We start from the raw sequence: 26,901 nt of genomic DNA, 5'->3' as shown, positions 1-26,901 counted from the left end.
GGGCACGCATGCGCTGTGGCTCAGGGCCGCCGGCGCATGCGTAAGGCGGCGGGGCGGGTAGGAGGGGGGCGGGTAGGAGGGAGGCGGGTAGGAGGGAGGCGGGTAGGAGGGAGGCGGGTAGGAGGGAGGCGGGTAGGAGGGAGGCGGGTAGGAGGGAGGCGGGTAGGAGGGAGGCGGGTAGGAGGGAGGCGGGTAGGAGGGAGGCGGGTAGGAGGGAGGCGGGTAGGAGGGAGGCGGGTAGGAGGGAGGCGGGTAGGAGGGAGGCGGGTAGGAGGGAGGCGGGTAGGAGGGAGGCGGGCGGGGACCCCGCTACCCCCTCCCCAGCACCTCCCAGTCCAACCCGGTGCCTCCCAGACCCTTCCCGCTGCCTCACGGGGGCTACCAAGGGATGCGGGGGAGGGGAGGCTCCTCACTGCAATCCCAGAAATAGTGATTCCCCCCCCCCCATTTATTTCACTGCCCAAATGACTCCAGACACTCCAACTTGGGGCAACTTGCAGCGTTTATTCCCCAGCCTGACCCGCCAGCCCCATGTCGGGAAAGGGCACACCCCAGGGATGGGGTGCCCTGGCTCACCCCGAGGGTTCCGCTCGGGCCAGGAGCCGCAGTGGGACCAGGAAGAGGTTGAGAGGGCAGAGGCCAACGCTCCTCCAGCCGGCCTGGGGCTCGCTGGGGGCCGGAGGACCGCCGGGGGCTGTGGCAGGGGCCGTCTCCGGGGGGCAAGGGGCTGTCAGGGCGCTGTAGGCCCCGCGGAGGTGGCTGTGCAAGGCGGCGCGGTCAAGAGTGCCCAGCTCCTGGGGGAGGGAGCCCAGCAGCGCCAGCACCACTGCTGACTCTGGGGGAGGACGAGGCGTCAGGACCCACCACCCATCCCACGTTCTTCTGGGGGCGTCCCAGTCCCACGGTGGGGGGACAGCAGCAATACTGTCCCCAGCAGGGTCCCCCAGTTTGTGACTGACATCCCCCAGCACAGGGCAACCCCCCCAGCGAGGGACAGACCACCCCCCCAGGCCCTCCCCGCTCTCCCCCCACCTTCGCTCCCCAAATCCCTCTCCCTGGATCAAGACAGGGGGCCCCAAATCCGCCCTCAACACCACCCTGGCATCGGGGACCCCCACTCACCATTGGGGGGGAGCGCAAAGCCCTTCCCACCCCGGCAGAGCTGCGCCAGGTACTCATAGACCTTCTGGAAGTCGACGGTGAAGCCCCCAGCGGGGCAGGGCTGCAGGGGGGGGGAAAGGGGGGTCGTGAGGTCCCTCGGTGCCACCACACCCTGATCTGGCGGTGCTGCGGTGCGCGGGGGGATGGAGTGGAGAAGGCTCAGCGGCTCCGTGGCTGCGATGGTGAGGACCTGGAGGAGACAATGTGGGTATGGATGGGGGTGACACACCCTGAGAGGTGCCCAGGGAAACCAGAACTGTACCCTCAGCCCCCCCCAGGGAAACCTCCCCCAAACCCCCTCACCTGGGAGAAGGCGGCTGCCGTTGCCTCCTCCAGCCCCTCGGCCAGCATCTCAGCCAGCTCTAGCCACACCTGGGGGGCGAAGGGCAGTGACACAAGGCCCCAGGCAACTCCCCAGGGCAGGGACACCCCCCACCCCCCGAGCCCCCGCACCTCGATAGGGGCCGGGACCAGGGCGCGGCGGCGGCGCTGCTGCTCCAGGCAGTGTCGGTACTGGGTGCGCACGGCCTCCCGCGCCGCCCGGCCCCGCAGCCGGCACAGGAACGACAGGATCTGCGGGGGGATCAGGGTCTGGCTCCCGCTGAGGGGGCCCGACCAGGGCGGGGACAAGGCGTCCAGCTCGGGGCGGGGCGCTACGGCTGATGGGACACGCGGGGACACCCGGGGGGAGCCAGGGCATCCCCACCCACCTTGGGTGGCCACTGCTCCCCCGGGGAACCCAACGACCGCGGATCGCCGCCTCATCCCCCTGGGCCCGCAGCGTCTGGGACCTCGCATGATACCCCCTCAACCAGGAACACGACCGGGGACACCCACATGAGTCTCCCCCCGGAAACCCGGCGACAAGGGTCCCCCACATAACCCGCCGAGAACGCAGGCGTGCGGGGACCCCCACATTACCCCCTCCCCAGGTATCCTAGGCGCCCGGGGCCGCCCGCTCCAGGCCCCCTACCCGCCGGGCCACAGGCACCGGGACCCTCCCCGCTCCACACCCCTCCCCCCAAGCGGCCGAGGGTCCCCGCAGCATCTCTCCCCCCCATCCCGGCCCCCACCGCCCCCACCTCGGCCTCGCTCCGCCGGGGCAGGCGTTCCCGCAGCGGCCGCGGCTGCAGGTCGGGGAGGCCGAGCGCGGCCTGAGCTCGCAGCGCCGCGAGCAGCGCCCGCTTCTCGCGCGCCGACCAGGCCGCCCGCGGCCGTTCCGGCTCCGCCGCGGCCCCCGGGCCCGTCACGTACCGCGCCGGGGCCAGGCGCGGCCGCAGCGGCGGCTTCATGGCGGCGCCTGGCCCGGGCCGCCCGCCGGCGCGCGGGGATGGCGTCACTCGCCGCCACTTGATTCCGTCACGCGCAGCGCAGAGGGAGCCGCAGCGCGTACTGGGAGTTGTAGTGCGGGGGATGGGGTGCCTTTATTCCGCGTCTCGCCGCTGGGGCGGGGGTGTCCCGGGTGGGGGGGAGGTGGGGCAGGCCCAGGGGACGCCGGGGGGTCACGGGGCCGTTTCGGGGGCCTTCTCGTCGTCCGGGGGGCAGTCGATGAAGTCGGCCAGCATCGTGGCTGTCTCATCCAGCTCCTGGGGGCGGTGGGGGGGGGGGAGGTCAGGAGGGGCCCAACTGCCTCCACCACCCCAGACCCCCCCATGGGACCCCTCTTCCCCACAACTGCCTTATTCCCGCCCCCCGGCTGCCCACCCTCACCCCAGCACCCCCACACTACCCGCCCTGGACCCCCATACCTCCTCCTTGTCCACAGGGGGCAGGGGCTCCTCCTCCAGCTGGGGGGGTGCTGGGGGTGGGCTGGCAGCCCCCCCCTGGGGTTCAGGGTGTGGTGGGGGGTGGGCTGCATCCAGGGCGGGGGGAGGCACATCAGGGGGCTCCAGGAGGGGAGGCAGAGGCTCAGGGATGCCCGGGGGGGGCTCCCCCTCTTCCTCCTCCCCCTCCAGGGGGGCTTTGGTCCCCCCCTCCTCCTCCTCTTCATCCTCCTCCTCCTCGGCTGGGGGAGGTGGGTGGCCTTCATCCACCTCCATCACCAGGGCGCCAGTGTCACCCGAGGTGGGAGGGGGCTCCTCTGTCACGGGCAGGGGCTGCCCCTCCTCAGCACCCCCTTCCTCTTCCTCCTCTTCCTCCTCCTCCTCTTCAGAGAGGCCTTCATCCTCCTCATACTCCTCCTCCTCGTACTCCTCCTCGCCCAGCTCTTCCTCCTCATCGAACTCTTCCTCCTCCTCCTCCTCCTCCTCCTCCTCCTCTTCCTCGAAGAACTCTTCCTCCCCGAACTCCTCTTCTTCTTCCTCCTCCTCCTCCTCTTCCTCCTCCTCCTCCTCACTGCTGTTGATGTTGATCACGGCCGGGTCGGGCTCCCCGGGGATCCCCGGCGGCTCCGGGGGCGCAGCCGGGGGGATGACGGGGGGCAGCGGCGGGGGCGGCGGCGGGGGCGGCGGAGGGGGCCCCGGCTCCTCAGGGGGCTCGGGGGGTGCCAGTGGGGGTGAGGGGGGGGGCGGCGGGGGCCCCCCGCTCTTGGGGGCGGGGGGCGACAGGGGGGCGCCCCGCTTGGGGACGATGACCACGCTGTCGTCCGAGTCGCTCTCCAGCGAGATCTCCACGTCCGAGGGCTCCTCCTTGTCGTAGTGCACGAAGACGGGGCGCCGGGGCCGCCCCCCCGCCGGGCCCCCCTCCTCCTCGCCCCCCGGGGCGGTGGGGGGCTGCCCCGGGGGGGCGTCCCCGGGGGGCCCCTCCGCCAGTGGTGGCAGCCGGGGGGGTCCCAGCGGGTTGGCGGGGGCGGGCCGGGGCACCCCTGGGAAGGTGGGGGGTGGCAGGGGGCGGAAGGGGGGGGCAGGGGGCTCCGGGGGGGCCCCCGGGATGGTGGTGGGGTGCAGGGGGGGCACCCAGGGCCGGGCCAGGGCGTTGGCCACCACCAGAGCTTCGGTGCAGACGGAGGAGACCTGGACGGGGGGGGCGGGGGGTTACTGGGGTGGCGGAGCGGGGAGACTGAGGGGGGGCTTTGGGCATCCCTGCTGTGGGATGGGGGTGTCCCTGGGGGGACAGGAGGGCCCTTGGGTCCCAGCTCCCCGAGGGGGGAGGCCGCACGGGGTCAGGCTGTGGCGTGAGGGGGTCTCTGAGGGTCCCGGCTGTAGGACAGGGGCATTTAGGGGTGTCTGGGAGGGTCCCATCTGTGAAACTGGGGGGACCCACGTGGCACAGGAGGAGACCCCAGAAGGGTAACGGAGGGGCAGCAGGAGGGATAAGGGCACCCTGGGGGACAAGGATGCCCCGGGTGCCCCAGCTCGGGATGGGGGGGTCTGGGGAGGATCGGGGGCCCCCGGGGGTCCCAGCCGAGGGCTGGGGATCATGGGGAGGATCGGGGGTCCCGGGGGTCCCAGCCTGTCTCACCTGGAGGGCCGGGTCACGCTGGCCCTGGCCGAAGGCCCGCAGGGCGCAGTGCAGGGGGGGGGCCCCGGCGGGGGCGGGGGCCAGCACCAGGGCCAGCAGCAGCTGGTAAAGCGCGGCCCGGCACGGGGGGCTGGCGTAGGGCGTGCCGGGGGGGCCGGCGGCGGCAGAGGGCCCGGGGGGGGCCTCGGTCTGCGGCAGCCGCAGCAGCAGCGGCACCACCAGCTCCTGCAGCCGCTGGCAAGGGGAAAGGAGGTTGTTGGGGGGCCACAGCCCCCCCCAGCCCTGTGGGGACCTGCCCCGCCGCCCCCCCAGCCCTACAGAGACCCTCATCACCTGCCCCCCCCAGCTCCATTACCAACCCCACTCCCACTCAAACCGCCGCCTTCTCCCAGCGGTTGCCCCCACCCCGCCTTGAGACCCCCCGGGAAGCACCCCAGCCCCGCATCTGCCGCCCCGACGGCCCAGTAAGACCCCCCACCCCCTTACCCGGTGCGTCTCCTCCTTGATCAGCGGCCCCCCGGTGAGGATGGCACGGCGCAGGGCTGGGGGCACACGGGGGTCACTGATGGGGTGGTCAGGGGGCTGCCCCTTTCCCCCAAGGCCCCACCAGCAACAGAGGGTCACGGGTCGTTCAAGCAGGGTCCCACCTCGGCCCCGAGGGAGGCGCGTGCCCCCCACGCCCCCGGGGGGGTCTCGGCCCCCCCATACCTCGCAGAGCGGCCCGGCACACGTCGCTGTTGGCTGCCGGCTCCAGCTTGCGGTGCAGAGCGGGGGCGTCCCCCCCGTCCCCCAGCTTGGGCCGTTTCGGGGCACTGGGTTTGGGGTCTGCCTTCAGCTGCGGGGGAGAGAGAACGAGAGAGAGATGAGAGGGTACCGGGGGTGCGCGGGCGGGGCGGGGGCCTGGGGGGCTCACCTTGATGCCCTCGGCCGGGGGGGTGATGTCGCTGAGCAGGTGGGCCAGCAGCACCTCGCCGGGGGTCCCGGGGCCCTGCAGCACCCCCGAGGCGGCGCCCGCCACCTCCACCCACAGCTCCAGCACCTGGTACAGGCGGGTGCGCACCGCGCTGGGGGCGCAGGGCGTCAGGGGCGGCATGGGCACCCACACGCCTCCCCCGGCCCCTCGGCCGCCCCACGGACCCCCGACCCCCCCACACACCCCCTGTGCTGCGCCGGGACAGGCACGGGGACCCCCAAACCTCCCCGTGTCCCCCCCGGCTGCCCCGTGACATCAAGGAGAGACACGGGAGCCCCCGAGCCCCACGGGGACAGCAGGGACCCACGGGGGACCCCCTTGCTGGGGGGGAGCCCCCCGCCCGTCCCCCCCATACCTGAAGGGCTTCTCCTGCCCCGGCAGTGCGGCCTCGCGGGCGCCGCTCCAGGCGCTCAGCACCTGGGGGAAGAGGCGGCCCAGGACGCTGCCCCAGCGCACCAGGCGCGCCCCACACCTGCAGGGCAGCGTCAGGCCTGCGCTACGGCCCCCGGCCCCCCGGTGCAGCCACGGCCCCCCCGGCGCGCCCCATGTGCCCCCGCCACAGCCCTTCTGTCCCCATGCACCCCACTGCCCTCCCAGTAGAGCCCCGCTGCCCCCAGTGCCCCCCCAGCATCCCCAGTTCCCTCCCAGTTCACCCCAGCTCCCTCTTTGTACAGCTCCAGTGTCCCCAGTACCCCCTCGGCACAGAGCCCAGTGGATCCTGAAACCTCCAAAAGCCCCCAGGGCCCCCCTCAGTTCACCCCAGCTCCCTCCAAGCACAGCCCTAAGTATCTCCAGTACCCGCAAAATCCCCCAGTTCTGCCCAGTGCAGCCCAATTGCCTTCTAGCACAACCCCCGTGTCCCCAGTCACCCTCGACCCCCCTGGACTCACGCCAGGATGAGGGAGGAGAGCACGTCCAGCATGTCCAGGTGAACCGAGGGCAGCAGCAGCATCTTCAGAGGACCGTCCCCAAACCAGTTCTGGGGGGCACAGGGCAGGGTTGGGATCCTGGGTGTCCCCCCTGTGCCCCCAAACGCAGCCCTGGGGCCACAGGAGCGTAGTGGGGGGACCTCACCCCCGCCCCCTGCCAGCACCCAAGGGCGCAGCTGCCCCAGGGGGGCTCAGGGACCGTCCCCCGCCACGCTCACTATGTTCTTGCTGGTGATGTTCAGGGCACGGCAGATGAGGTCCAAAATGTCCTGGACGGGGACGGTAACAGGGGCCACGAAGTCCTTGCTGCCAGAGAAAAGGGGGTCGGGGGGGATCAGGGGTCCAGGGGACACAGCTGGGGGTCTGGAAAGGTGGCGGGGGGCTGGAGGGGGCGGGCAGTACCTGAGCAGCAGCTGGAGCACGCGGGCCAGCCCCGAGAAGCGGTTGTGCAGGGTGAGGACGAAGCCGGTGTCACCATCCTGGGGGGCCGGCAGCAGGATCTCCACGCCCGGCCCCTCATAAGGCAGTGGGTCTGGGGGGCAGTGTTAGTGCCGAGGCACCCCTGGGAGCCCCCCAGAGACCCCCAAAATGTCCCTTAGGGCCCCTCCAACCCTACCAGTATCCCCAAAAACATGGTCTCTCCATGCCCCCAAAACATTTCTCAGCGTCCTCCCAACCTCTCTGTGTCACCCAAACCGTCCCTCAGGGTCTCCCTGTGGGCCCAGAGCCCCCGAAACTCTCTCTCGAGGTCTCTCCATCCCCCCAGTACCCCCAGATGTACTCCTCAGGGTCTCTCCATGCCCCAGAGCCACCAGAGCCACCCCTCAGGGTCCCTCCATGGCCCGGCCCCCCTGGTCCCCCACCCACCGGTCTCACTGCCCTCAAAGAGCGCCCCGAGCAGCCCGTGCAGGGTGGCCAGCAGCCCCTGCACCTCCTGGTTCCAGCACTCCGTGTGCCGCAGCCCCTGCGAGAAGCCCCGGCCCAGGGCCGGCAGCAGCGCGTAGCACTCGCAGGCCAGCTGGGGGGGGTACAGGCATCAGTACCGCAGCCACCCTCCCCCCCCCAGGCTGCCGTGAGTCCCCATGAGCCCCCCTGGGCTGCCCCAGAACCCCCAAGAACTGCCCTGGGCCCCCAGAGTCCCTCCAGGGACCCCCAGCTCCGATGAGCCCCTGCAGGGCTGCCCCCGGTCCCCCAGTGACCGCCCCGGCATCACCAGGGCTGCCCAGGACCCCCCATGGCTGTCCCAGCCCCCCCAGAACCACCCCAGCGCTCTTCTGGCCCCCCCAGAACGCCCTCCACCCTGCTCAGGACACTCTTAGAGTGCCCACGCCTTTTCTAGGATGCCCCAAAACATTGCCCTAGCCCCCCCTGCCAGAGTCCCAACTGCCCCCCACAGCCCCAAGACCAATCGCAGCTCCCAGGATGTACCCCAGCCCCCTCAGCCCCAGACCTTCGACCTGCCATAAACCCCCCTCCCAAAACAGCTTCTGGGTGCGTCCCCCCCAGGTGTCCCATCTACCTGCTGCAGCTGTGGAGACTCAGAGTCGATGCGGGACAGAAAATACGCCGCCAGCTTTCCCTGCAGGAGACGAGGGGTGACGGGGAGGACACAGAGCACAAACCCTGGCGCCCACACCGGCCCCCTGGGTGGGAGCAAGGCATAGACCCCCCCTCCAAATCTGTAGGGTGCTCACCCGCATGGAGCCGCAGGCCCGGGGGTAGAAGGTCATGCAGGACTTGATACCCTCCAGCGTGGAGACCTCGCACTGTGGGGCGGGGTGAGCGGAGCAGGCACAGACCCCGAGCACCCCCCGAGACCCTTGTGCCCCCCCAAGTCCCCCCAAGCACTCCCTCCCAAACCCTTGTGCCCCCACAGCCCCCCATGTCACCGCTTCAACCCCTAGTCTGTCACCCAAGCCCACCCCAAACACATCCCCTCCACGCCTCTGTGGCCCCTGACTGTGCCCCCCAGCCACCTGCAGCCTCCCCAGCCCCTCTGTGACCCCCCCCAAGCCCCCTTGTGCTCCTCCAGCACCTCTGTGGCCCTCCCCAGCTCCCCACAGGTCTCCCCGGTCCTGCTCCTGGCCCTTGTGCAATTGTGTGTGTGCCCCCAGCCCCTCCCCATGCCCCCCCCGTCCTCCCCCAGCCTCACCTCGGGTTTGAGGGCCAGCAGGGAGGTGAGCAGCCCGGGGATGTGGTTGGTGCCGATGTCCCGTGCCAGCTCGGGCAGTTGGGAGGAGAAGAGCAGCAGGTCATGGAGCACGGCCACCCCCAGCGCCATGGTGGGGGCTGGGTCCTGTGACTGGGGGGGTGCGGGGGTCAGCACAGCCCCTCCTCGGCAGGCCCCCCGCGCCCCACCCCCCCCCGCACACCCCATCTCCCTCCCCACCGCCCCCAGCCCTGCCCCAGCCCAGGCCGTGCTGCCCCTCAGCACCCCGGGGATCACCTGTGGAACCCCCCAGTCCCCCAAAAACCTTAGCCCCCCCCCCGGCCCCCAGCTCCCCAGAATCCCCCCCCGGGACCTACACAGCCCCCCCAGGGCCCCCCCAGCCTCCCAGAGACCCCCGCCAGGCCCCTGGGACCCCACCGTGGACGCCCCCCAGCCCCCTAGGAGCCCCCCGGGGACCCCTCCAGGCGCCGGGGCCGCCCCACCTGGAGCAGGTGCTGCAGGCAGCGCAGCCAGCCCAGGCAGTGCTGCTGGAACGGCTCGGTCGGGCTCTCGCTCACCAGCAGGGACAGCAGGCACAGCCCCTCGAACCTGCAACGCCATTGGCTGCCGCATGCAGGGCCCGCCCCCATGCCCCGCCCCCCCGCGCCAACCAATGGCATGCCCCGCCCTCCACACCCCATGGGGATCTGACTTCTAATTGGCTGCTATGTGCTCAAGTCCCACCCACCTCCCATGCGAGGGAAGCCAATGCGAGGCAGCGCAATAAGGCGTGGTGCAATAGGCAATGCCCGATTGGCTGCCTGCTTGCACAGCACCGCCCGTCAGGGGCGGGGCTCTCTCTTGGTTGGGCGGTGTCCCATGTTGTGCCACCCACCACGCATCAGGGAGCCAATAGGAAACAAGATCCTGTGGGTGCGGTTACAGGGAGGACACACCCCTTGCAATTAGCATCTCTGCTAAGCCAACGGGAGACACCATCACGAGGCTGTAGACTGAAAAGCCTTCTAATTGGCTGTCCGTCTAGTCCCACCCATAATAAAACAACGAATGAGAAGCAAGAGCATGCGCACGCGGTGCATGCAGCCTATCCTGCTTTGGATTGGCTGCCTGAAAACACAGCCCCCTCCCCCAAAGGGGAATTCCCGTTTTGATTGGTTTCTCTCACCGCAATGGAAGAAGAGTGATAAACCAGCCAATAGCCGCACAAGTATGACACGTGCTCCCATTGGCTAGCAAAGTAGCCACGCCCCCTCCATGAACGGACACGACTTTCTCATGGCCTCACACCTCGCTTTTTGCCCCACCCCCAACCACAGTAGCCAATGAAATGAAAAGTGACAAAAAAAAAAAAAAAAAAAAGAGCCCCACATCACGATTGGCCAAAGCGGCCGTCACTCACCGGGTCTTCATGGAGCCGAGGCGGGCGCTGGTGACACCGACGAGGCCACCGATGGCCTGGGCGCTCTGGGGTCAGGGGTCACGAGGGGGTCAGGGCCATGAGGGTCCCGGGGGTCATGCAGGGGGGCAGAGAATCACGAGGGACGTGGTAGTGGGGGGGTCAGGGTTCCCGAGAGGGGGGCGGAGTCACCCGGTGTCGCGTGGGGCCTAACGGTAGGGCGGGAAAGGTCCCGGCGCTGGGGGAGGGTCCCGGCGCTGGGGGAGGGTCGCGGCGGGGAGGCGAGGCCGGGGCGGGTGGTGGAGGGGCTCCGTGTGTCCCAAGGCCCGAGCGTCCCGGTCCCGGTGCTGGGGGAGGATTCGGGTCCCGGTCCCGGGTGGGGAGGGGTCCCGGTGTCGCTGAGAGGGGTCCCGGTGCCAGGGGCGGTCCTGTTCCCGGTGCTCCCCCCGCACCTGCGTGCCCGCGCTGTCCCGCAGCCCCCGCACGAGCCCCGGGAGCGCGCGCCGAGAGGGCGGGAGCGCGCTCAGCGCCTCCAGCAGCGGCGCGGCGGGGGCGCGCGCCGCCGCCACCGCCGCCATCGCCGCCGCAGACGTCACCACCGCGCGACCGGGCGCCGCCTGACGACGTCACGCCGCCCGGGCAGGCGGGGCCTCGAGGAGGGGTGGAGCCGAGACGGGGCGGGGCCTGGATAACTCCCGCCGGGGGGGGGCCTTGAAACTGCCCCCGCCCACCAGAGATCGCCGCGGGGGGCCTAGAAAAGGCCGCGGGGCGGGGGGCCTAGACACCGCCGCGGCGCGGGCGCCCCGGAAAGGGTCATTTCCCCTTTCCCCCCCCCCCCGCCGTGACGTCCACCCCCTCCTCCCCGCCGCGCCCGCGGATTGGCTGCGTCGCTCCCCCCCACGTGACCCAGGGCCTGGCCATGGCCTGGCTGCGGCCCGCGGTGCCCCCGAGCCGGGCCCGGGGACCCGACACCCCCGCCTAGGCCCGGAGCCCCGGCCCCCCCGGGACCCCCGGCCCCAGCATGGGGGAGAAGGCGGGCACCAGGTGAAGGGGGCCGGACGCGCCGCGCGTGGGCTGGGGGGGTGACAGCTCCGCCGGGGGCCGCGCGGGGGGGGGAGGGTCCCCGGGGCACGGCGGCGGGGGCCGCGGGGCGTGAGGACCCCCGTGCCCAGCCGGGGGGGGCCGGGACCCGGGGCGGGGGGCGGGGGCGGACGCCTGTGTCCCCGGGCAGCGCCCCAGCGCGGGGGCTGGGCAGGGGAAGTGCCGGCGGGGCAGGAGGAAGCGGGAGGGGGAGGAAGCGCTGACCGCAGGGGGGGCCTCTGCACCCCATACTGGGGGGGGCAGCTGTGGGGCCCCTCCCAGCGCCACAGCTAATGGGGACGCCCTGCCCCCAGCTGTGGGGCTGGGACCCCCGCCAGCTGCTCCACTGCCGCTGGCCCCGGGTATAGGGGCAGCCCGTCCTCCCCAAAGGAGGGGGCGCCTGTGGGGCCCGTGGCCGCCCCCGCTTCCTGCTGGGCAGAAGGCAGGAAGGGCCATGGCCGGCCCCCCAGTACAGCTGTGGGGGGCTGAGGCTGCCCTGCCCTTGGGTGTGAGGAATTTGGGGGTTCCAGGCACGTTTGGGGGGCTGTTGTGGGCAGGTTTAGCGCTTGGGGGTGGCTGAGGGCTTTTGGTGAGCTGGGGGGGCTGTGCAGTGAGCTTGGGAGGGAGTGCTCCTGAAAACAGGGTCAGGGAAGGCTTTGGGGGGTGCCTCCAAAACCCCTCCCTCTCCCCAAAACCACACACCCCCCAAAAAACCCCATTTTGACCATTTTTTTTGCCCCACAGGGTGTTCAAGAAATCCAGCCCCAACTGCAAGGTGAGAAGCTCTGAGGGAGGTTCACCGTTGTCCCCTTCCGTGGGGGGGAGCTTGGGGACCCCCAGCTCCGCACTTTCATCCCTCCCTTTCCATTTTGGGGCACCCATGACAAGAGTTGTGCCCGTCCTCAGCCCCCCATGGGGATGGGGGGGGGTGTTAGCACACCTGTGCAATTTGGGGCCCCTCCCCGCTCCGTATTAGGGGGCTGCTGCCTCCATGCTGGGGGGGATCCCCATGGCCTGACCCCCCCCGTATCTCCCTTAGCTCACGGTCTACCTGGGCAAGAGGGACTTTGTGGATCACTTGGACCGGGTGGACCCTGTGGGTGAGTGGGGCATGGGGGCGGGGGGAGCTGCTGGGGGATTTGATGGGGTCTTGGGGGGGCGGGGGGGGGGCAGAGGAGCTGCTTGGGGGGATCTGGGTTTCACTGGGGCTGCCATGGGGCTGGAGAACTCTTGCCTTCCCCTGACCCCGCCTCTCCTTTTGCAGATGGCGTAGTGCTGGTGGACCCCGACTACCTGAAGGACCGGAAAGGTGAGGGCTGGGGGGTGGGATGACACATCGGGGGGGCCCCCACCCCACTTGGGGGGACACTCGTGTCTCCCCCAGATGCCTGGGTACCACAGCCACCCCCCCACCTCGCAGTGTTTGTGACGCTGACCTGCGCCTTCCGCTACGGCCGGGAGGACCTGGACGTCCTGGGCCTCTCCTTCCGCAAGGACCTGTTTGCTGCCACCCGCCAGGCCGTGCCCCCCCTGCCCGAGGAGCGCCGGCCCCCCACCCGCCTGCAGCAGCGCCTGCTCCGCAAGCTGGGCCCCGCCGCACACCCCTTCGCCTTCACGGTGAGCCCTGCCCCACGGCTGCCCTGGGGGCCCTGCTGCCCATGGGGTGCCTTGTCCCATAGCCGGCTTGGGGTCCCCTGCCCCATAGGCACCCCCATGGTCCCCCCAACCCCCAGGTGCAGAGCCAGCCCTTCTCAGCACCCCTGCCCCCTCCATTACCCCCTGGCCCCTCTCACTCCCCAGATCCCCCAGAACCTGCCCTGCTCTGTGACGCTGCAGCCCGGCCCCGAGGACACCGGCAAGGTGGGGCGGGGGGGTTGGATGGGGGTTGAGAGCGTCATCGGGGCAATAGGGGAGGGGACTTGGGGGGCTGGGGGGACAAGGGGGTTTATTGGGGGGCTATGAGGGCTGGGGCTGTTGGGGTGGGGGAGGGATTGGGCTGAAGTATGGCGGGGTGTTACGGGTGTCCCATCCCGTGTCCCGCCCCAGGCCTGCGGCGTCGACTTTGAGATCCGGGCGTTTTGCGCTAAATCCTTGGAGGAAAAAATCCACAAGAGGTAGGAGGGTCCCAGGCGTCCGGCTACCCCCACCTCCACGGGACCCCTCTCTGGGGGGACCCAGCCGTCTGGGCGCCCTGTCCCGGGGACCCAGGCGTCCACCCCGCCAGGAACTCGGTGCGGCTGGTGATCCGGAAGGTGCAGTACGCGCCGGAGCAGCCCGGCCCCCAGCCCAGCGCCGAGACCACCCGCCACTTTCTCATGTCCGAGCGCTCCCTGCATCTGGAGGCCTCACTGGACAAGGAGGTGGGGATCTGGGAGGGGTTGGGGGTCCCAGATGTGGGACAGAGAACCATGGGGAGGTGGTTTGGGGCTCCCAGAAGTGGGGCAGGGATCTTGGGGGGGGGTGGGGGGGGGGGGTGGCTCTGGGCAGGGATTCAGGGTGCCATGGGTCATGGTGCTGAGCCGGTGCCCCCCCAGCTCTACTACCACGGGGAACCCCTGAACGTCAACGTCCACGTCACCAACAACTCCAGCAAGAGCATCAAGAGAGTCAAGGTCACCGGTATGGGTCTGGGGGAGCCGGGGGGACATGGGGGATGTGGGGGCACAAGGGGATGTGCGGGGCATGGGAGGGTGTGGGGGAGATGGGGGGTGTATTGAAGATGGGAGGGGACAAGGACCGTGGTGGGATGCTGGGGGGGCACTGGGGGGGCAGGGGGGCTGTGGGGGGCCGTGGGGATGGGGGGGTGACCCGGTGCTGTCCCCACAGTGCGGCAGTTCGCCGACATCTGCCTCTTCAGCACCGCTCAGTACAAGTGTCCCGTGGCCCAGATAGAGCAGGAGTGAGTGACCCCCGAGAGCCCCTCAGCCCCCTGGAGACACCCCCCAGCTCCTGACCCCTTGGCGCGGCAGTGACCCTGGGACCCTGCCTGACCCCACAGCGAACCCAGGGTGACCCCGTGCCTGACTCCTTGTCCCTGGGGTGACCCCATGCCCTGGGGGGTCCCTGCACTCCCTGACCCGTTGTCCCCGGGGATCCCCATGCCCTGGGGTGACCCTTGACCCCATCTTTGGAATGACCCATTTGCCCCGGGATGACCCCTGACCCCTTGTCCCTGGGGTGTCACCTTGTCCATTCACTCCTTGTCCTTGGTGTGACCCCCCCACACCCTTTGCCCCCAGGGTGCCCCCACGCCTTGGCAAACCCCCTGACCCCTTTGCCCCAGGGATGACCCTGTGCCCCTGTGTTGCCCCGAATGCCCTGGGATGACCCCGACACCCGTTTCCCTGCCCCTCCCCCAGGGACCAGGTGCCCCCCAGTGCCACCTTCTGCAAGGTCTACACCCTGACCCCCCTGCTCAGCAACAACCGGGAGCGGCGCGGGCTGGCGCTGGACGGCAAGCTGAAGCACGAGGACACCAACCTGGCCTCCAGCACCATGTGAGAGGCGGCACGGCCGGGGGGCATGGGGCGGGGCAGAGCCGGGGGGTGTAAGGGGTCCGGGGGGCACCCAGCGGGGCCATGTGTCCCCCTGCGCCCTGGGGGGGCTGTCTCGTGTGCGTCTGCTCCCATTAACCCCCTCTCTCAGCGTCAGGGAGGGGGCAAACAAGGAGGTTTTGGGCATCCTGGTGTCCTACCGCGTCAAGGTGAAGCTGGTGGTGGCCCGTGGCGGGTATGTGTGTCCCCCAGACCCCCTGTGACCCCCCCCTTACCCACCCCCGGACCCCCCACTGACTCCCTCCTCCCCACAGGGATGTCTCGGTGGAGCTCCCCTTTGTCCTCATGCACCCGAAGCCCCCCGAGCCCTGCCCCCCACCACGGCCACAGTCAGGTAAGGGTTAACTAGGGGGGAGTTGGGGGGGGGTGTGTGTCTTGGGACCCCCCCCCCCGTCTCACCCCACCACTCTGTGCCCACCCCAGCCCTCCCCGAGACGGACGCCCCCGTCGACACCAACCTCATCGAGTTCGAGACCAAGTGAGTGACGCTGGGGGAGAATAACGGGGGGGCCAAGAGACCCCAACCCCCGTGCCGAGGCACCCCCAGGGGGCCATTTGGGGGGCCCTGAGAGCAGCGGGGTGATGTAGGGTTGATCTGGGGGGCCCTAGTTCAGGGCCTGGAGGGGGGGATGTTCTGGGGCAGGTGAGGAGGGGGAGGGGGGGCCTGGGGCGTAATATTCGGGGTGCCCCCCAGCTACGGGCCGGATGATGACATCGTCTTCGAGGACTTCGCCCGCCTGCGCCTGAAGGGGCTGAAGGACGAGAAGGACGACGAGGACCAGCTCTGCTAGGGACCCCCCCGCCCCCCTCGCAGCCCCCTGGGCCGCCCCAGCCCCTGGGGGCCCCCCGCCCCATCTGACTGCTGTAAGGGGGTTCCCCCCCCCGGGGGGGCCATTTCAGGGGACCCCAGCCCCCCCGGGGTGCAGCCCCCCTCCTGTCATCCCCCCGAGCACTGGACTCAACTGGGCATTACCCCCCCCCGCCCCCCTGTTTATATGTACATTGATTTTTAAAGATGTTGTGGGGACCCCCCTGCGCCCCCCAGCCTGTCCCCCCTTCCCCGGCCGCATCAGGCGGGGGGTGGCGACACGGGGGGGGTCGTTGGGGTAAATAAAACCTTGGAGTCGAGCTTGGCGCGAGGAGCGGTGATTTGGGGGGGGGGGCGGGGCTGGAGGGGCCGTCCCGTGCGTGGCCCCGGGCCTGGGGGAGCGGGAGGACCGTGGGCCACCGAGACGCTGCCTAGAGCGGCGGTGGAGGACCGCGGCAGCGCCGCGCGCGTCCCAGAGCGGCCCCTTGTCGTGGCTTCTGGGTCACGTGATGCGCGGGGGTCCGCCGGGAGTGGTGGCGCGGCGCGGAGGGCGGTGCGTGCGCCGCCGGAAGCGGAAGCTGCGTGTACGGCGGCCGGCGCGGGCCATGGCGGGCTACGGGGTGGCGAACGAGCGGCTGCGCGTGCTAGAGGAGCTGGAGCGCGAGATCGGCGCCTCCCTGCAGAGCGCCGGTGGGCGGGGCGTCGCCTGGCGAGGGGGCGGGTCCTGGCGAGGGGGAGGGGTCTCCGGGAGCTGTGGGAAGCCGCTTCCGGGGCGGAGCCTCTGTGTGGGCGGGGCCTACGATGGTCTTGGGGCGGGGCCTCATCAGGGTTACTGGTAAGGGGCTGTGTGGGCGGGGCTTCTGTGTGGGCGGGGCTGGAGCGTGGGGTATTGTGTTGGTCTCCACGGGGACAGCAGGGGGTGTGGCCTCTGACCACTCCCTAGGAGACCCCGAGTGGGTGGGGTCAGGGGTGAGAGGTCAGGGGTGAGAGGTCAGAGTCATGCACCCGGCCTGGCCCTGACCCTGCAGCCCCTTGAGGATCCCGGGGGGGGCCCCCCAGGCTGGGGTCAGGGGTGAGGGGTCAGGGGTCACGCCCGCCCACAGGCACGGTGATCCTGGAGCTGTCGAAGGAGAAGGCCGGGGAGCGGCTGCTGGAGCGCCAGGCCGCCCAGTTCAGCGCCGCCGTGCAGAAGGTCGAGTCCGAGCTCTCCGCCCAGATCCGCTACCTCACCCAGGTCAGGGGGCGGGCTCAGGGGGCGGGGGCGCACCCGGGGGGGCGGTGGCATCACCCCGCCTCCGCCCTCCCCAGGTGGCCACGGGGCAGCCCCACGAGGGCTCCAGCTACTCGGCCCGCAAGGCCTGTCAGATGGCGCTGAACCGGGTCGACTACGCCCGGCTGAAGCTGGGGGAGCTGGCGCGGGCCTGCGAGCAGATGCTGGAGCCCTGACGGGGGGGACGCCGCGGGGACGAGGGTGCGCCGCGCACACGCACACCGGGGACACGGACATGGCGCCCATGGCTGCCGTCTCCCGCCGCTCGCACGCCAGAGACATGCTAAGGACACGCCAGGGACACGCCAAAATAAAGGGAAGCCATGGTGGCCTTCAGGTGCGGGTGAGCCTGGCTGTGTCCCTGACACGCGTGTGCTCCCGACACGCGTGTGCTCCCAGCTACTGCCCGTCTACCCTGGCCCACCCCCAAACAGGTCCCACCCACCCCACAGACACAGATTTTGGCTCCAAACTGGCTGTTTAATCACAGTGGGGGAGGGGAGGCCCCCAGGCGTGGGGCGGGGGCAGTGGCAGGACCTGGCTTAGGGCAGTTCACAGGGGCTGTACCGCAGCCCCACATCTGTGGGGCAGGAGAGGGGCGTCAAGGTCTCAGGTGGGGGTGGGGGGCCTAGCCTCCTGCCTCTCCCTGCCCCCCCGCAGCCCCCCTGGCGTGCCAGGACCCACCCGAGGCCCAGGCTGGCTCCCAGCAGGACCAGCCCGACGGAGAGCCCCACAGCAAAGAGGGCTGGCCCCACAGCAGTCGGTGGTGTCTGGGGCTCCTGTCCTACAGCTTCCTGGTGGAACCATGCTGCAGGTGTGGGAGGCAAGGCCTGGGGTCCCCCTGGGAGCTGCCCCCCAGCCCCATCTTGGTGCCCCTCACTCAGCCTCGGGGCTGGGGGGCTGGGGGGGGTGCTGCATCTCACTATGGGGCCAGCTGGGGATCCTTCAGGGGCTGGGGGGCTTAGGGGGCCCAGGGGGCTGGCAGGGGGTCTGTCTCGTGGTCCGTCTGTAGCCAGGGGTCCGTCTGGGGGTCTGTCTGTGGCTGGGGGTCTGGCTGGGGGTCTGTCCATAGCCGGGGGCCCAGCCAGTGCTCTCTGAGTTGCTGTGGGGGAGACGAAGGGGTGGGAGGAGTTAAGAATCCCCCCAGGTGTGGGGCAGCCCCGGGGGTCCCCCCAGCCCCTGGGTGTGTGGCAAGGACCCACCTTGGTGCTCCCAGAGCTGCAGCAGCTCCATGACCCACGGCGAGTCCTGGAGCCCACAGAGCCGCTTGTGGGGCAGCACAAACCTAGGGAGGCATGGGGGCTGTTATGGGGTACAGGGGAGGTTGCCGTGGGGCGCAGGGGAGGGATGCAGGGGGCTGCTGTGGGGCATGGGGGGGATCTCTCCCATCTGTAGGCCCCAGACCCCATCTATGGGGCAGGGACTGGCCTGTCTATGGGGCATGCCGTCCCCATCCCAGTCCCCGCCCGTCGGAGCCTCCTGGGCACCAGTTCCCAGTTCCTCTTTTCCTGCGGGCTTGGGGGGGTGTGGGGCAGCTGCTGGGGGGGGGCGCGAGGGCCGGCTGGGGGGCCCTGTGGGGCTGTGGGGTGCAGCTGTAGGGCCCGGGGAGGTGCCTATAGGGCACTGGGGGCCCCATGGAGTTGGGGGTGTGAGGACAGGGCCTGGGGAGTCCCGGTGGGCAATGTGGGGTGTTGGGGGTCTCCGAGGGGGATGTGGGGTCTTGGGGGCCCGAGGGGGGATGTGGGGTGTTGGGGGTCCCAGGGGGGATTTGGGGGTCTCTGAGGGGGATGTGGGGTGTTGGGGGTCCCGGGGGGGATGTGGGCTGTGGGGGTCTCTGAGGGGGATGTGGGGTGTTGGGGGTCCCGGGGGGGGATGTGGGGTGTTGGGGGGGTGCCGGGGGTCCCTCACCTGCGCACGTGGTTGGGGCAGAGCTCCGCCCGCAGCACGTGGGGGGCCAGGGGGGGCAGGCGCACGGTGTGGGGGGGCTCCCGGGGCCAGCGGTGGGTGCAGGCGCAGGCCCCCGCCGAGCCCCCCACGTTCCCCAGCGCTGGGGGGAGGTGTCAGAGAGGGGCACCGGCCCGGGACCCCCCACCAGAGACACACACACCACCCCCCCCCCCCGCTCTCACCATCCCCCCCAGCTTCCCGAGACACCCCCCGGTCCCGGCACCCCCCCAGCCCCAGTTGTCCCGGCCCTGCGCCCTCGCCCCCCCCCGGTACCTCCCCAGGGCGGCAGCAGCAGCAGCAGCAGCAGCCCCGGCCCCATGGCGCGGGTGGGGCGGGGCGGGGCGGGGGCGGGGGCCCCGCCCGGGGGAACCGCCCGTGGGGCCTCCCCGCCCCGGCCGGGACCCCCTGGGACCGGGACCCCCGGCACCGGGACCCCCCGGCACCGGGACCTCCCGGCACCGGGACCCCCAACGCGGCCCCGGGAACCCCCCGCCCCGGCCCGGGCGTTCGCTTTCGCTTTCGGTCACGGGCGGGGCCGGTGTCTTTCCCGGCAGCGTGATGCCAGCGCCGCTCCCTGACGTCATACCCCACCCCGTGGCGGCGTGCCGGCCCCGGGATTTCAGGGAGGGGCCTTCGGGGGCGTGGTCAGGCCGAGGGAGGGGCAGGGCGCCCCCCCCCCCGTGATGTCACACGTGTGATGTCACAGGGGTGGTTTTGGGCTTCGAGCGTGTGGGGTGCCCAGTGATGTCACACGTGTGACAGCACGGAGGAGACGTTGAGGTTCAGGGAGCGTGGCATTCCCCCGTGATGTCACGCACGTGTGATGTCACGCACGTGTGATGTCACGCACATGACGTCACGGGGGGCTTTCAGGGCGGGGCAGGGCCCGGACGCTCCGGCTCCCCGCGGCGGTGCCCCCTCCTCTGCCCCCCCCCGCACCGGGCCCCCCCCGCCACGCTCCAGCCAATCAGCGCCGCCGGGGAAGGGAGCGCGATGACGTCACACCGACGCGGGCCCCCGGCCGGTGTTTACCTTTGAATCCGCCCGGGCGGGGAGGTGCGGGGCGGGGGGGCGCGGGGTCCCGGGGGGCCTGGGGGATCTCGGGGGGGCGGGGGGACCCAAAGGGCGCTCGGGGGGAGTCGGGGGGCGCCCTGGGATCTGGGGGTGCGGGGGGGGGGAGATCTGGGGGAGGGGGGCGGTGCCGGTTGGGGGGTTGTGGGGGCGCCCGGGGGGGCGGCGGTGTTGGGGGGGCCGGGGGGGCCTGGGGGTGCCAGGTCGAGGGGTGCCTGGTGGGTTTGGGGGTGCCGGGTCGGGGGGTGCCGGGACTGGGGGGTGCCTGGTGGGTTTGGGGGTGCCGGGACTGGGGGGTGCTGGTAGGTTTGGGGGTGCCGGGTCGGGGGGTGCCTGGTGGGTTTGGGGGCGCCAGGTCAGGGGGTGCCGGGTCTGAGGGGAGCTGGTAGGTTTGGGGGGGCTGGGGGTGCCAGGTCGGGGGGTGCCTGGTGGGTGTGGGGGGCCGGGTCGGGGGGCACTGACCCGCCGCCCCCCAGATGGAGTTCCTGACCGGGTACCGGGCGGAGCTGCTGGAGCTGGTCTCGCTGGTGCTGGGCTGGCGGCGGGGGGCCGGGGGGGCCCCCCCGAGGCCGGGGGCTCTGCGGCGGCTGCCCCCCGAGCCGGGGCCCTGGGTGCTGCACGCGCTGCCCAACACCCGCCTGGGGGTGGCCCTGCCCGCGGGGGGGGCCCTGCGGGGGGGGGGGCCCTGCGGGGACCCCCGGGGACCCCTCTGCGGGGACGCGGCCCTGACGCTGCCCGACCTGCGCCGCACCCTCACCTTCGTCAGCCTGGAGGAGGAGGAGGAGGAGGAGGAGGAGCGCGGCGGGGCCCCCCCGGGTAACGGCCCCCCCCAACCCCCAGACCCCAAAACTGGTGCCTGAGCTCAGCTGGGTGTCCCCGAAGCCCCGGCCCCAGACGGAGCCCTTCATCCCCTGCGACCTTGACCTTGACCCCAGATGTGACCCTGACCCCAGACGGGGCCCTCATCCCCTGCAACGCTGACCTTGACCCCAGATGTGACCCTGACCCTCACCCCGTGGGACCCAAATCCGACCTCGCGATGTCCCATGGGCCCCCCAAGGGGCCCCGAGGTCCCCTCTGTGGGACCCCGAATCCGATGCCAATCCTGACCCCAAGGGACCTCCAACCCCGCCCGAGGGGGGACCCCAAACCTGACCCTGACCTCACCCCTTGGGGACCCTGAACCTGGCCCCCAATGGCACCCCGTGGGGCACCCAGGGTCCTGCCCCCCATCCGCCAGGGACCCCCTGACCCCCGCCCCCGTCCCCAGGCCGGGTGCTGGTGGTGCGGCGGGTGCTACTGCTGACGGACGCCCGCGGGGCCCCCCTGGGCTTCGACTTCGAGCTGGGGTCCCCCCGCGCCCCCCTCGCGCCCCCCCTGGCCCGCCGGGCCCTGGCCCTGCTCTGCCGCGCGATGGGGTGCCCCATGGCCGGGGGCCCCCCCCGCCGCCCCCGCCAGCTCGCCGTGGGGGACGCCGGTCTGCACGCGTGAGTGACACCCCCCCCGGCATCTTTTGGGGTGCCCCCCCCGTGCCACCCCCCGGGGGCCAGGTCACCTTGCGGGGTGTCCCCCCATATCCCCCTTCCGTGACCCCCTGCCCCCCCCCAGCGCCCTGCAGCCGGCCGCCGCGCGCCTGGGGGTGACGCTGGTGGGGACCCACCTGCGGGGTTGGGGTCCCCCCCCGGCCCTGGGCCCCCCCGCGCTGCGCTCCCGCCTCTGCCACGCCTGCGGGGGGCTGGCCAGGACCCCGCTGCCATGGTGAGGGGGCCGGGGGGGCACTGGGGTGTGGGGGTGCCATGGGGTGCAGGGAGGCCTGGGGGGTGCAAGGAGTAGGAGTGTGTTGGGGTGCAGGGGGTGCAAGGAGTAGAAGAGGGTTTGGGGGGGCTGGGGTGCAGGGGGGTGCAGGGGGGCTGGGGGCAGACGGGAGTTCGGGGGGGCTGGGGTGCAATGGGGTGCAGGGGGTGCAAGGGGTAGAAAAGGGTTTGGGGGGGCTGGGGTGCAGGGGGGCTGGGGGGAGAAGGGGGTTCGGGGGGGCTGGGGTGCAATGGGGTGCAGGGGGGGGCTGGGGGCAGCAGGGGGTGCGGGGGCGCTGACGCCCCCCCAGCCCGCAGTGCCGGGCGGTGCTGTACTGCTCCGAGGGGTGCCGGGCGGCCGAGGCTCTCGGGGCGCACCGGGGCTGGTGCCGCCAGCTCGGGGGGTTCATGGGGCGCGCGGCCGCCCTGGCGCAGCTGCCCTTCACCTTCACCGCAGGTGGGGGGCTGGCGGGCGGGGGGCGAGGGCTGGGGGTTAGGGGTGCAATTGGGGGGGTTGGGGGGTGCCGTGGGGGGCCGTGGAGTGCTGTGGGAGCTGTGGGGTGCTGTGGGTGCCATGGGGGGCCGTGGGGTGCCGTGGGGTGCTTGGGGGGCTGTGGGTGCTGTGAGGTGCCGTGGGGTGCCATGGGTTGCCGTGGGTTGCTGTGGGGGCTGTGGGGAGCTGTGGGTGCCGTGGGTTGCTGTGGGGTGCTGTAGGGTGCTGTGGGGGGCCGTGGGTTGCTGTGGGTGCTGTGAGGTGCCATGGGTTGCCATGGGTTGCTGTGGGGGGCCATGGGGGCCGTGAGGGGCTGTGGGGGGCTGTGGGGTGCTGTGGGTGCCATGGGGTGCTGTGGCCGTGGGGTGTCGTGGGGGGCTGTGGGGTGCTGTGGGGGCCATGGGAGGCTGTGGGTGCCATGGGGTGCTGTGGGGTGCTGTGGGGGCCATGGGAGGCTGTGGGTGCCATGGGGTGCTGTGGGGTGCTGTGGGTGCCATGGGGTGCTGTGGGGGCCGTGGGGGGCCGTGGGGGGCTGTGGGTGCCATGGGGTGTCCGCCGGCCCCTGCAGAAGTGACGAGCGAGACCTTCGACAAGGAGCGGTTCCTGGGGGCGCGGGGGCTCACCCGGGGGGGCTGGGCCCACCTCAGCATGCTGGTGCGGGCCCCCGACTACGGCGTGGGGCTGGGGGGGGGCTGCCACCCCCTCGGGACCCCCCATGGTGAGTGGCTGCAGGGGAGACGGACGGACCGGGGAGCACGGGGGGGGGGTCTGGGGGGCAATCGGGGAGTGCTGAGAGGGCAAGGGGGGGCTCGGGGGGGCTCTGGGGGCTTGGGGGAGCGATGGGGGGCATTGGGGGAGCACTGAGGGGGTAAGAGGGGGCTCGGGGGGGCTCTGGGGGCTTGGGGGAGCAATGGGGGGCACTGGGGGAGCACTGAGGGGGCTCGGGGGGCTTGGGGGAGCGATGGGGGGCACTGGGGGAGCACTGAGGGGGTAAGGGGGGGCTCGGGGGGGCTCTGGGGGCTTGGGGGAGCACTGAGGGGGTAAGGGGGGGCTCTGGGGGCTCGGGGGCTTGGGGGAGCGATGGGGGGCACTGGGGGAGCCGGCGGAGGGCACTTGGGAGGATTGAGGACTTGGGGGGTAATGGGGGGTCTCGGGGGTTATTGGGGCTCGGGGAGGTACTGGGGGGTTGCTGATGGCCTGTGCCCCCTCCCAGACCTCCCCTTTGAGGGGCTGCGGCCGGCTGAGGAGGTGGCGCTGCCCCCCGCCCCCTCCGAGCCCCCCCCGCCCAACAGCTGCTTCTGTGAGCGGGGGGGCTGGGGGGGTGTCGGGGTGCAGTGGGGCTTCAGTGGGAGACACTGGGGGTGCGGTGCGGGGGAGCGCGGGGGGTGCAGAGGGATGCAGCGGGGGTGCACTGGCCATTCACTGGGGGGCACTGGGGGGGTGCTGGGGGGGCACAGAGTGCTCCGAGCACTGCTGGGGGCGGCCGATGGGGCTGGGGGGCCATGGGCTGCCGAGGGGTTCAGGGGGGTGCTGGGGGGTGCTGGGGGGGTCAGGGGGGTGCAGCAGGGTGCTGGGGGGTGCTGGGGGGTGCAGCAGGTGCCGGGGGGTGCCGGGGGTGCCGGGGGTGCAGCGGGGTGCCTGCCCCCGCCGTGCGCCTGGCAGCAGTATCGCCTGGCGGGGGCTGCCCCTCAGCTCCCCCCTGGCCGCGCTGCTCTCCTACCCCCTGAGCCTCTACTACGTCGTCACCAGCCTCGTGCCCCAGCACTGTGAGGCGGGGGCACTGGGGGGCACTGGGGGCACTGAGGGGCACTGGGGGGACTGGGGGGAGAGGGGCACTGGGGGGCACTGCGGGGACCAAGGGCACTGGGAAACTGGGGGGTACTGGGCGGGACTGGGGGGCACTGGGGGCACTGGGGGCACTGAGGGGCACTGGGGGGACCAAGGGCACTGGGAAACTGGGGGGTACTGGGCGGGACTGGGGGCACTGGGGGGCACTGGGGGGACCGGGGGCACGGGGAACTGGGGGGCACTGGCGGACTGGGGGGACCGGGGTCACTGAGGGGCACTGGGGGGACTGGGGGGGCTGGTGCAGGGGTGACCCGGGGGGTTCCCCTGGTAGTGGGGGTCCCCTGTGGGGGTCCTCGTTTGAGGTGCCCTCTGGGGGGTGCCCTTGGGGGTCCCCATTGAGGGTCCCTCGGGGTCCCCCAGTCCCGGAGCTGAACATCCTGCGGAAGCGCTCGCTGCGGGTCCAGGTGGAGGAGAGCGGCCGGGAGCTGCAGCTGGTCGGGCTCTTCTGGGTGTGTACTGGGGGGACTGGGAGCACTGGGGGGGCCTGGGGGAACTGGGAGCTGCAGCTGGTCGGGCTCTTCTGGGTGCGTCCTGGGGGGACTGGGAGGGCTGGGAGCACTGGGAGGGACTGGGGGGACTCGGAGCTGCAGCTGGTCGGGCTCTTCTGGGTGCGTACTGGGGGGACTGGGAGCACTGGGGGGGGCTGGGGAACTGGGAGCTGCAGCTGGTTGGGCTCTTCTGGGTGCGTACTGGGGGGACTGGGAGGGACTGGGAGCACTGGGAGAGACTGGGGGGACTCGGAGCTGCAGCTGGTCGGGCTCTTCTGGGTGCGTACTGGAGGGACTGGGAGCACTGGGAGCACTGGGACGGGTGGGCAGAGGAGCCGGGGTCTGTCCGGGGGGGCTCAGAGGGGGGGCGGGGGTCTCACCCCCTCCCGTGCCCCAGAGCTGTCGGTGCTGCTGCCCCACGTGTCCCTGGAGCTGCTGTTCCTGGGGGGCTCCGTGCCCCCCGCCATGGACGGGCGCCGGTTCCTGCTGCACCGCACGGTGGGGAGGGGGTCGCGGGGGACGCGGGGGGCACAGGAGCGCTGGGGGGGGCAAAGGGGGCCCGGCGTAGTCGGGGGGGGCAGTTTGGGAGTGCTGGAGGGCAGCTGGGGGGTCAGGGTGGCCTTGGCCCCCGGCTGAGTGCCCGTCCCCCCCCAGGAGGTGCAGGAGCTGCTCCCAGGGACCCCCTCAAAGGCGGGGGGGCCCCGGGGGGTGCAGGTGGGGTTCAGCACCCGCCCTGGCCCCCGCCCCGACCTCGTCATCGGTGAGTGGGGACACGGGGCGCCGTGGGGTACGGGGGTGTGAGGGGGTCGCTGGGGGTGCGGGGGGCAGCTGGGGGTGCAGGGGGCAGTTGAGAGGCATGGGGGCAAGTGGGGGGCAGCTGTGGTCACGTGGGGTCTCTGGGTTTCCCCCCCCCAGGGTTCAACCCCGGCTTCGCCCTGAAGGAGTCGTGGCTCAGCGCCCTCCCCCGCCTGCAGGTCAGACCCCAGGACCCCGAAAACCCCCTGGGACCCCCCCCCGGGGCACCCAAGGACCCCCTGGGGACCCCGCCGGGGCACCCAAAATGACCCCTGGGTACCCCGATAACCTTCTCAGGACCCCCCGGGGCACCCAAGGACCCCTGGGGACCCCAAAAATCCCCTCGGGACCCCCCCATACCCCTGGGGACCCCAATAATCCCTGGACACCCCCCTAATAAGCCCCTGAGGACCCCCAGTAACCCCTGGAGACCCCCCCAATATACCCTCCCAAATAATGCCCCGGCACACCCCCCAACCCCCCCGGGACCTCCAATACTCCCTGGGGACCCCCAGGGAGCCCCCTGACACCCCCGATACCCCCACAGGGACCCCAATACCCCCCAGCACCCCCAACGCCCTGGGGTCGGGGCGGGGGGGGGTACGACCCAGGTCCGGGGTCCCCTGGGCAGGGTCGGGGGGTGGTCCCGGGGGGGCAGGGCGGTCCCGGACGCGCGCGTCCCCGCAGGCGCAGCGGGTGCCGGCGTACTTCGCGGAGGGGGGGGAGTACGGCTGCGCGGTGGCGGGGGCGGCCGTGGGGGCGGCCACGGGGGCGGCACCGGCCCCCCCTCCTCAACCCCTTCCGCTGCCCCTTCCGCCGGCCTGGCCTTGACAACGCCCTGCCCTGGTGAGCCTGACCCTGACCCTGACCCCCGACCCCGACCCCTGACCCCCGACCCCGACCCCGACCCTTGCCTTCACCCCGAGCCCTGACCTGCGCTTTGGCCCGCTCCCCCACCCCTGCGCTGACCTCTGACCCGACCCCTGACCCGCCTTGACCCCTGACCTGATCCTTGACCCCTGACCTCCGAACCGCGGGTCAACCTTTCACCCTTAACCCTGAGAGACCGGACCCTTGCCCCGGCCCTTGACCCTGACCCCGAGCACTGACCTGACCTCTGACCCCTGAGCCGAACCCTGACCCTGCCCTCTCGTCGCCCCCGCCCTGACCCCGGCTGACCTCTGCCCTTTGACCCCAGGTACGCCAACGCCTTCATCTTCCAGCTGCTCTACAAGGGGGGGGCGGGGGGACCCCGGGCCCCCCCCGCGGCCGCCGCCGCCCCCCGCTCCCCCCCGCCAGCCCCCCCCGCGAGCGGCGCCGCGACAGGCGCCCCCCCCGCCGCCCCCCCCACCGCCGCTGAGGGGGGCGAAGCCGTTCGCGGGGGCGAGTTGTTCCTCCGGGGGGCCGGGGAGGCAATAAACGTCTGTTCCAGCCCCTGGCCGGGCGCCTGCGGCCCCCGGGGGGCGGGGGGGGGCGGGGGGGGACGGGCAGGGACGGGAGGGACGGGGGGGATGGGCAGGGTCGGGCAGGGTCGGGCAGGGATGGGGGGGTGGGCAGGGACGGGCAGGGTCCGGCAGGGACGGGGGGGATGGGCAGGGATGGGGGGGATGGGCAGGGACGGGCAGGGTCGGGCAGGGATGGGGGGGATGGGCAGGGTCGGGCAGGGATAGGGGGGGATGGGCAGGGTCGGGCAGCACGGCCGGTCACGCCCCTGACCCTCCCTTGC

At 72.1% G+C, this 26,901-nt stretch overlaps 5 protein-coding genes across 7 annotated transcripts; 3 read left to right on the top strand and 2 right to left on the bottom strand.

Moving 5' to 3' along the window:
• Positions 1-493: 493 nt before the first annotated feature.
• On the bottom strand, positions 494-2,453 carry SNAPC2 (small nuclear RNA activating complex polypeptide 2; the record flags this gene model as incomplete). The annotated part of the gene is made up of 5 exons (XM_082012343.1): positions 494-835; positions 1,123-1,351; positions 1,465-1,533; positions 1,615-1,734; positions 2,244-2,453. 5 exons carry the CDS (start codon positions 2,451-2,453, stop codon positions 573-575), a joined length of 891 nt encoding a protein of 296 aa, XP_081868469.1. The 3' UTR covers positions 494-572.
• A 210-nt stretch (positions 2,454-2,663) lies between these two features.
• On the bottom strand, positions 2,664-8,758 carry PELP1 (proline, glutamate and leucine rich protein 1; the record flags this gene model as incomplete). Its single annotated transcript, XM_082012353.1, has 14 exons — positions 8,615-8,758; positions 8,157-8,228; positions 7,982-8,041; positions 7,330-7,480; positions 6,865-6,994; positions 6,681-6,768; positions 6,424-6,512; positions 5,889-6,005; positions 5,269-5,624; positions 5,047-5,102; positions 4,561-4,794; positions 4,056-4,112; positions 2,910-3,827; positions 2,664-2,747 (listed from the first exon to the last, which is right to left on the bottom strand). The coding sequence occupies exons 1-14, from the start codon at positions 8,741-8,743 to the stop codon at positions 2,664-2,666; spliced, it is 2,541 nt and encodes an 846-aa protein (XP_081868479.1). The 5' UTR covers positions 8,744-8,758.
• A 2,291-nt stretch (positions 8,759-11,049) lies between these two features.
• Positions 11,050-15,631, top strand: ARRB2 (arrestin beta 2; the record flags this gene model as incomplete). Of its 3 annotated transcripts, none has more annotated exons than XM_082012362.1 (15): positions 11,050-11,072; positions 11,853-11,883; positions 12,148-12,208; positions 12,373-12,417; positions 12,529-12,725; positions 12,909-12,968; positions 13,155-13,222; positions 13,333-13,468; positions 13,643-13,727; positions 13,935-14,007; positions 14,468-14,605; positions 14,754-14,837; positions 14,917-14,996; positions 15,086-15,140; positions 15,357-15,631. In XM_082012362.1, 15 exons carry the CDS (start codon positions 11,050-11,052, stop codon positions 15,451-15,453), a joined length of 1,233 nt encoding a protein of 410 aa, XP_081868488.1. In that variant the 3' UTR covers positions 15,454-15,631. The 3 variants fall into 3 exon arrangements, with proteins under 3 accessions (XP_081868488.1, XP_081868487.1, XP_081868489.1); XM_082012361.1 differs by having other exon boundaries at positions 12,529-12,797; XM_082012363.1 differs by lacking the exon at positions 12,373-12,417.
• A 444-nt stretch (positions 15,632-16,075) lies between these two features.
• On the top strand, positions 16,076-16,956 carry MED11 (mediator complex subunit 11; the record flags this gene model as incomplete). The annotated part of the gene is made up of 3 exons (XM_082012365.1): positions 16,076-16,160; positions 16,574-16,704; positions 16,779-16,956. The coding sequence occupies 3 exons, from the start codon at positions 16,076-16,078 to the stop codon at positions 16,914-16,916; spliced, it is 354 nt and encodes a 117-aa protein (XP_081868491.1). The 3' UTR covers positions 16,917-16,956.
• Positions 16,957-20,234: 3,278 nt separating this feature from the next.
• On the top strand, positions 20,235-26,025 carry ZMYND15 (zinc finger MYND-type containing 15; the record flags this gene model as incomplete). Its single annotated transcript, XM_082012352.1, is given in 13 exon segments — positions 20,235-20,574; positions 20,694-20,837; positions 21,029-21,245; positions 21,367-21,516; positions 21,863-22,008; positions 22,583-22,841; positions 23,641-23,810; positions 24,253-24,341; positions 24,780-24,878; positions 25,035-25,140; positions 25,296-25,354; positions 25,863-25,963; positions 25,965-26,025. Coding segments are annotated over 13 exon segments (1,941 nt in total).
• Between the last annotated feature and the right edge of the window lie 876 nt (positions 26,026-26,901).

This window comes from Phaethon aethereus (genome assembly GCF_964289735.1).
Source record: "Phaethon aethereus genome assembly, chromosome: 36".
Classification (NCBI taxonomy): Eukaryota; Metazoa; Chordata; class Aves; order Phaethontiformes; family Phaethontidae; genus Phaethon; species Phaethon aethereus.
The sequence above is the reverse complement of the archived record's forward strand: the minus strand, read 5'-3'. Positions and strand labels throughout refer to the sequence as shown.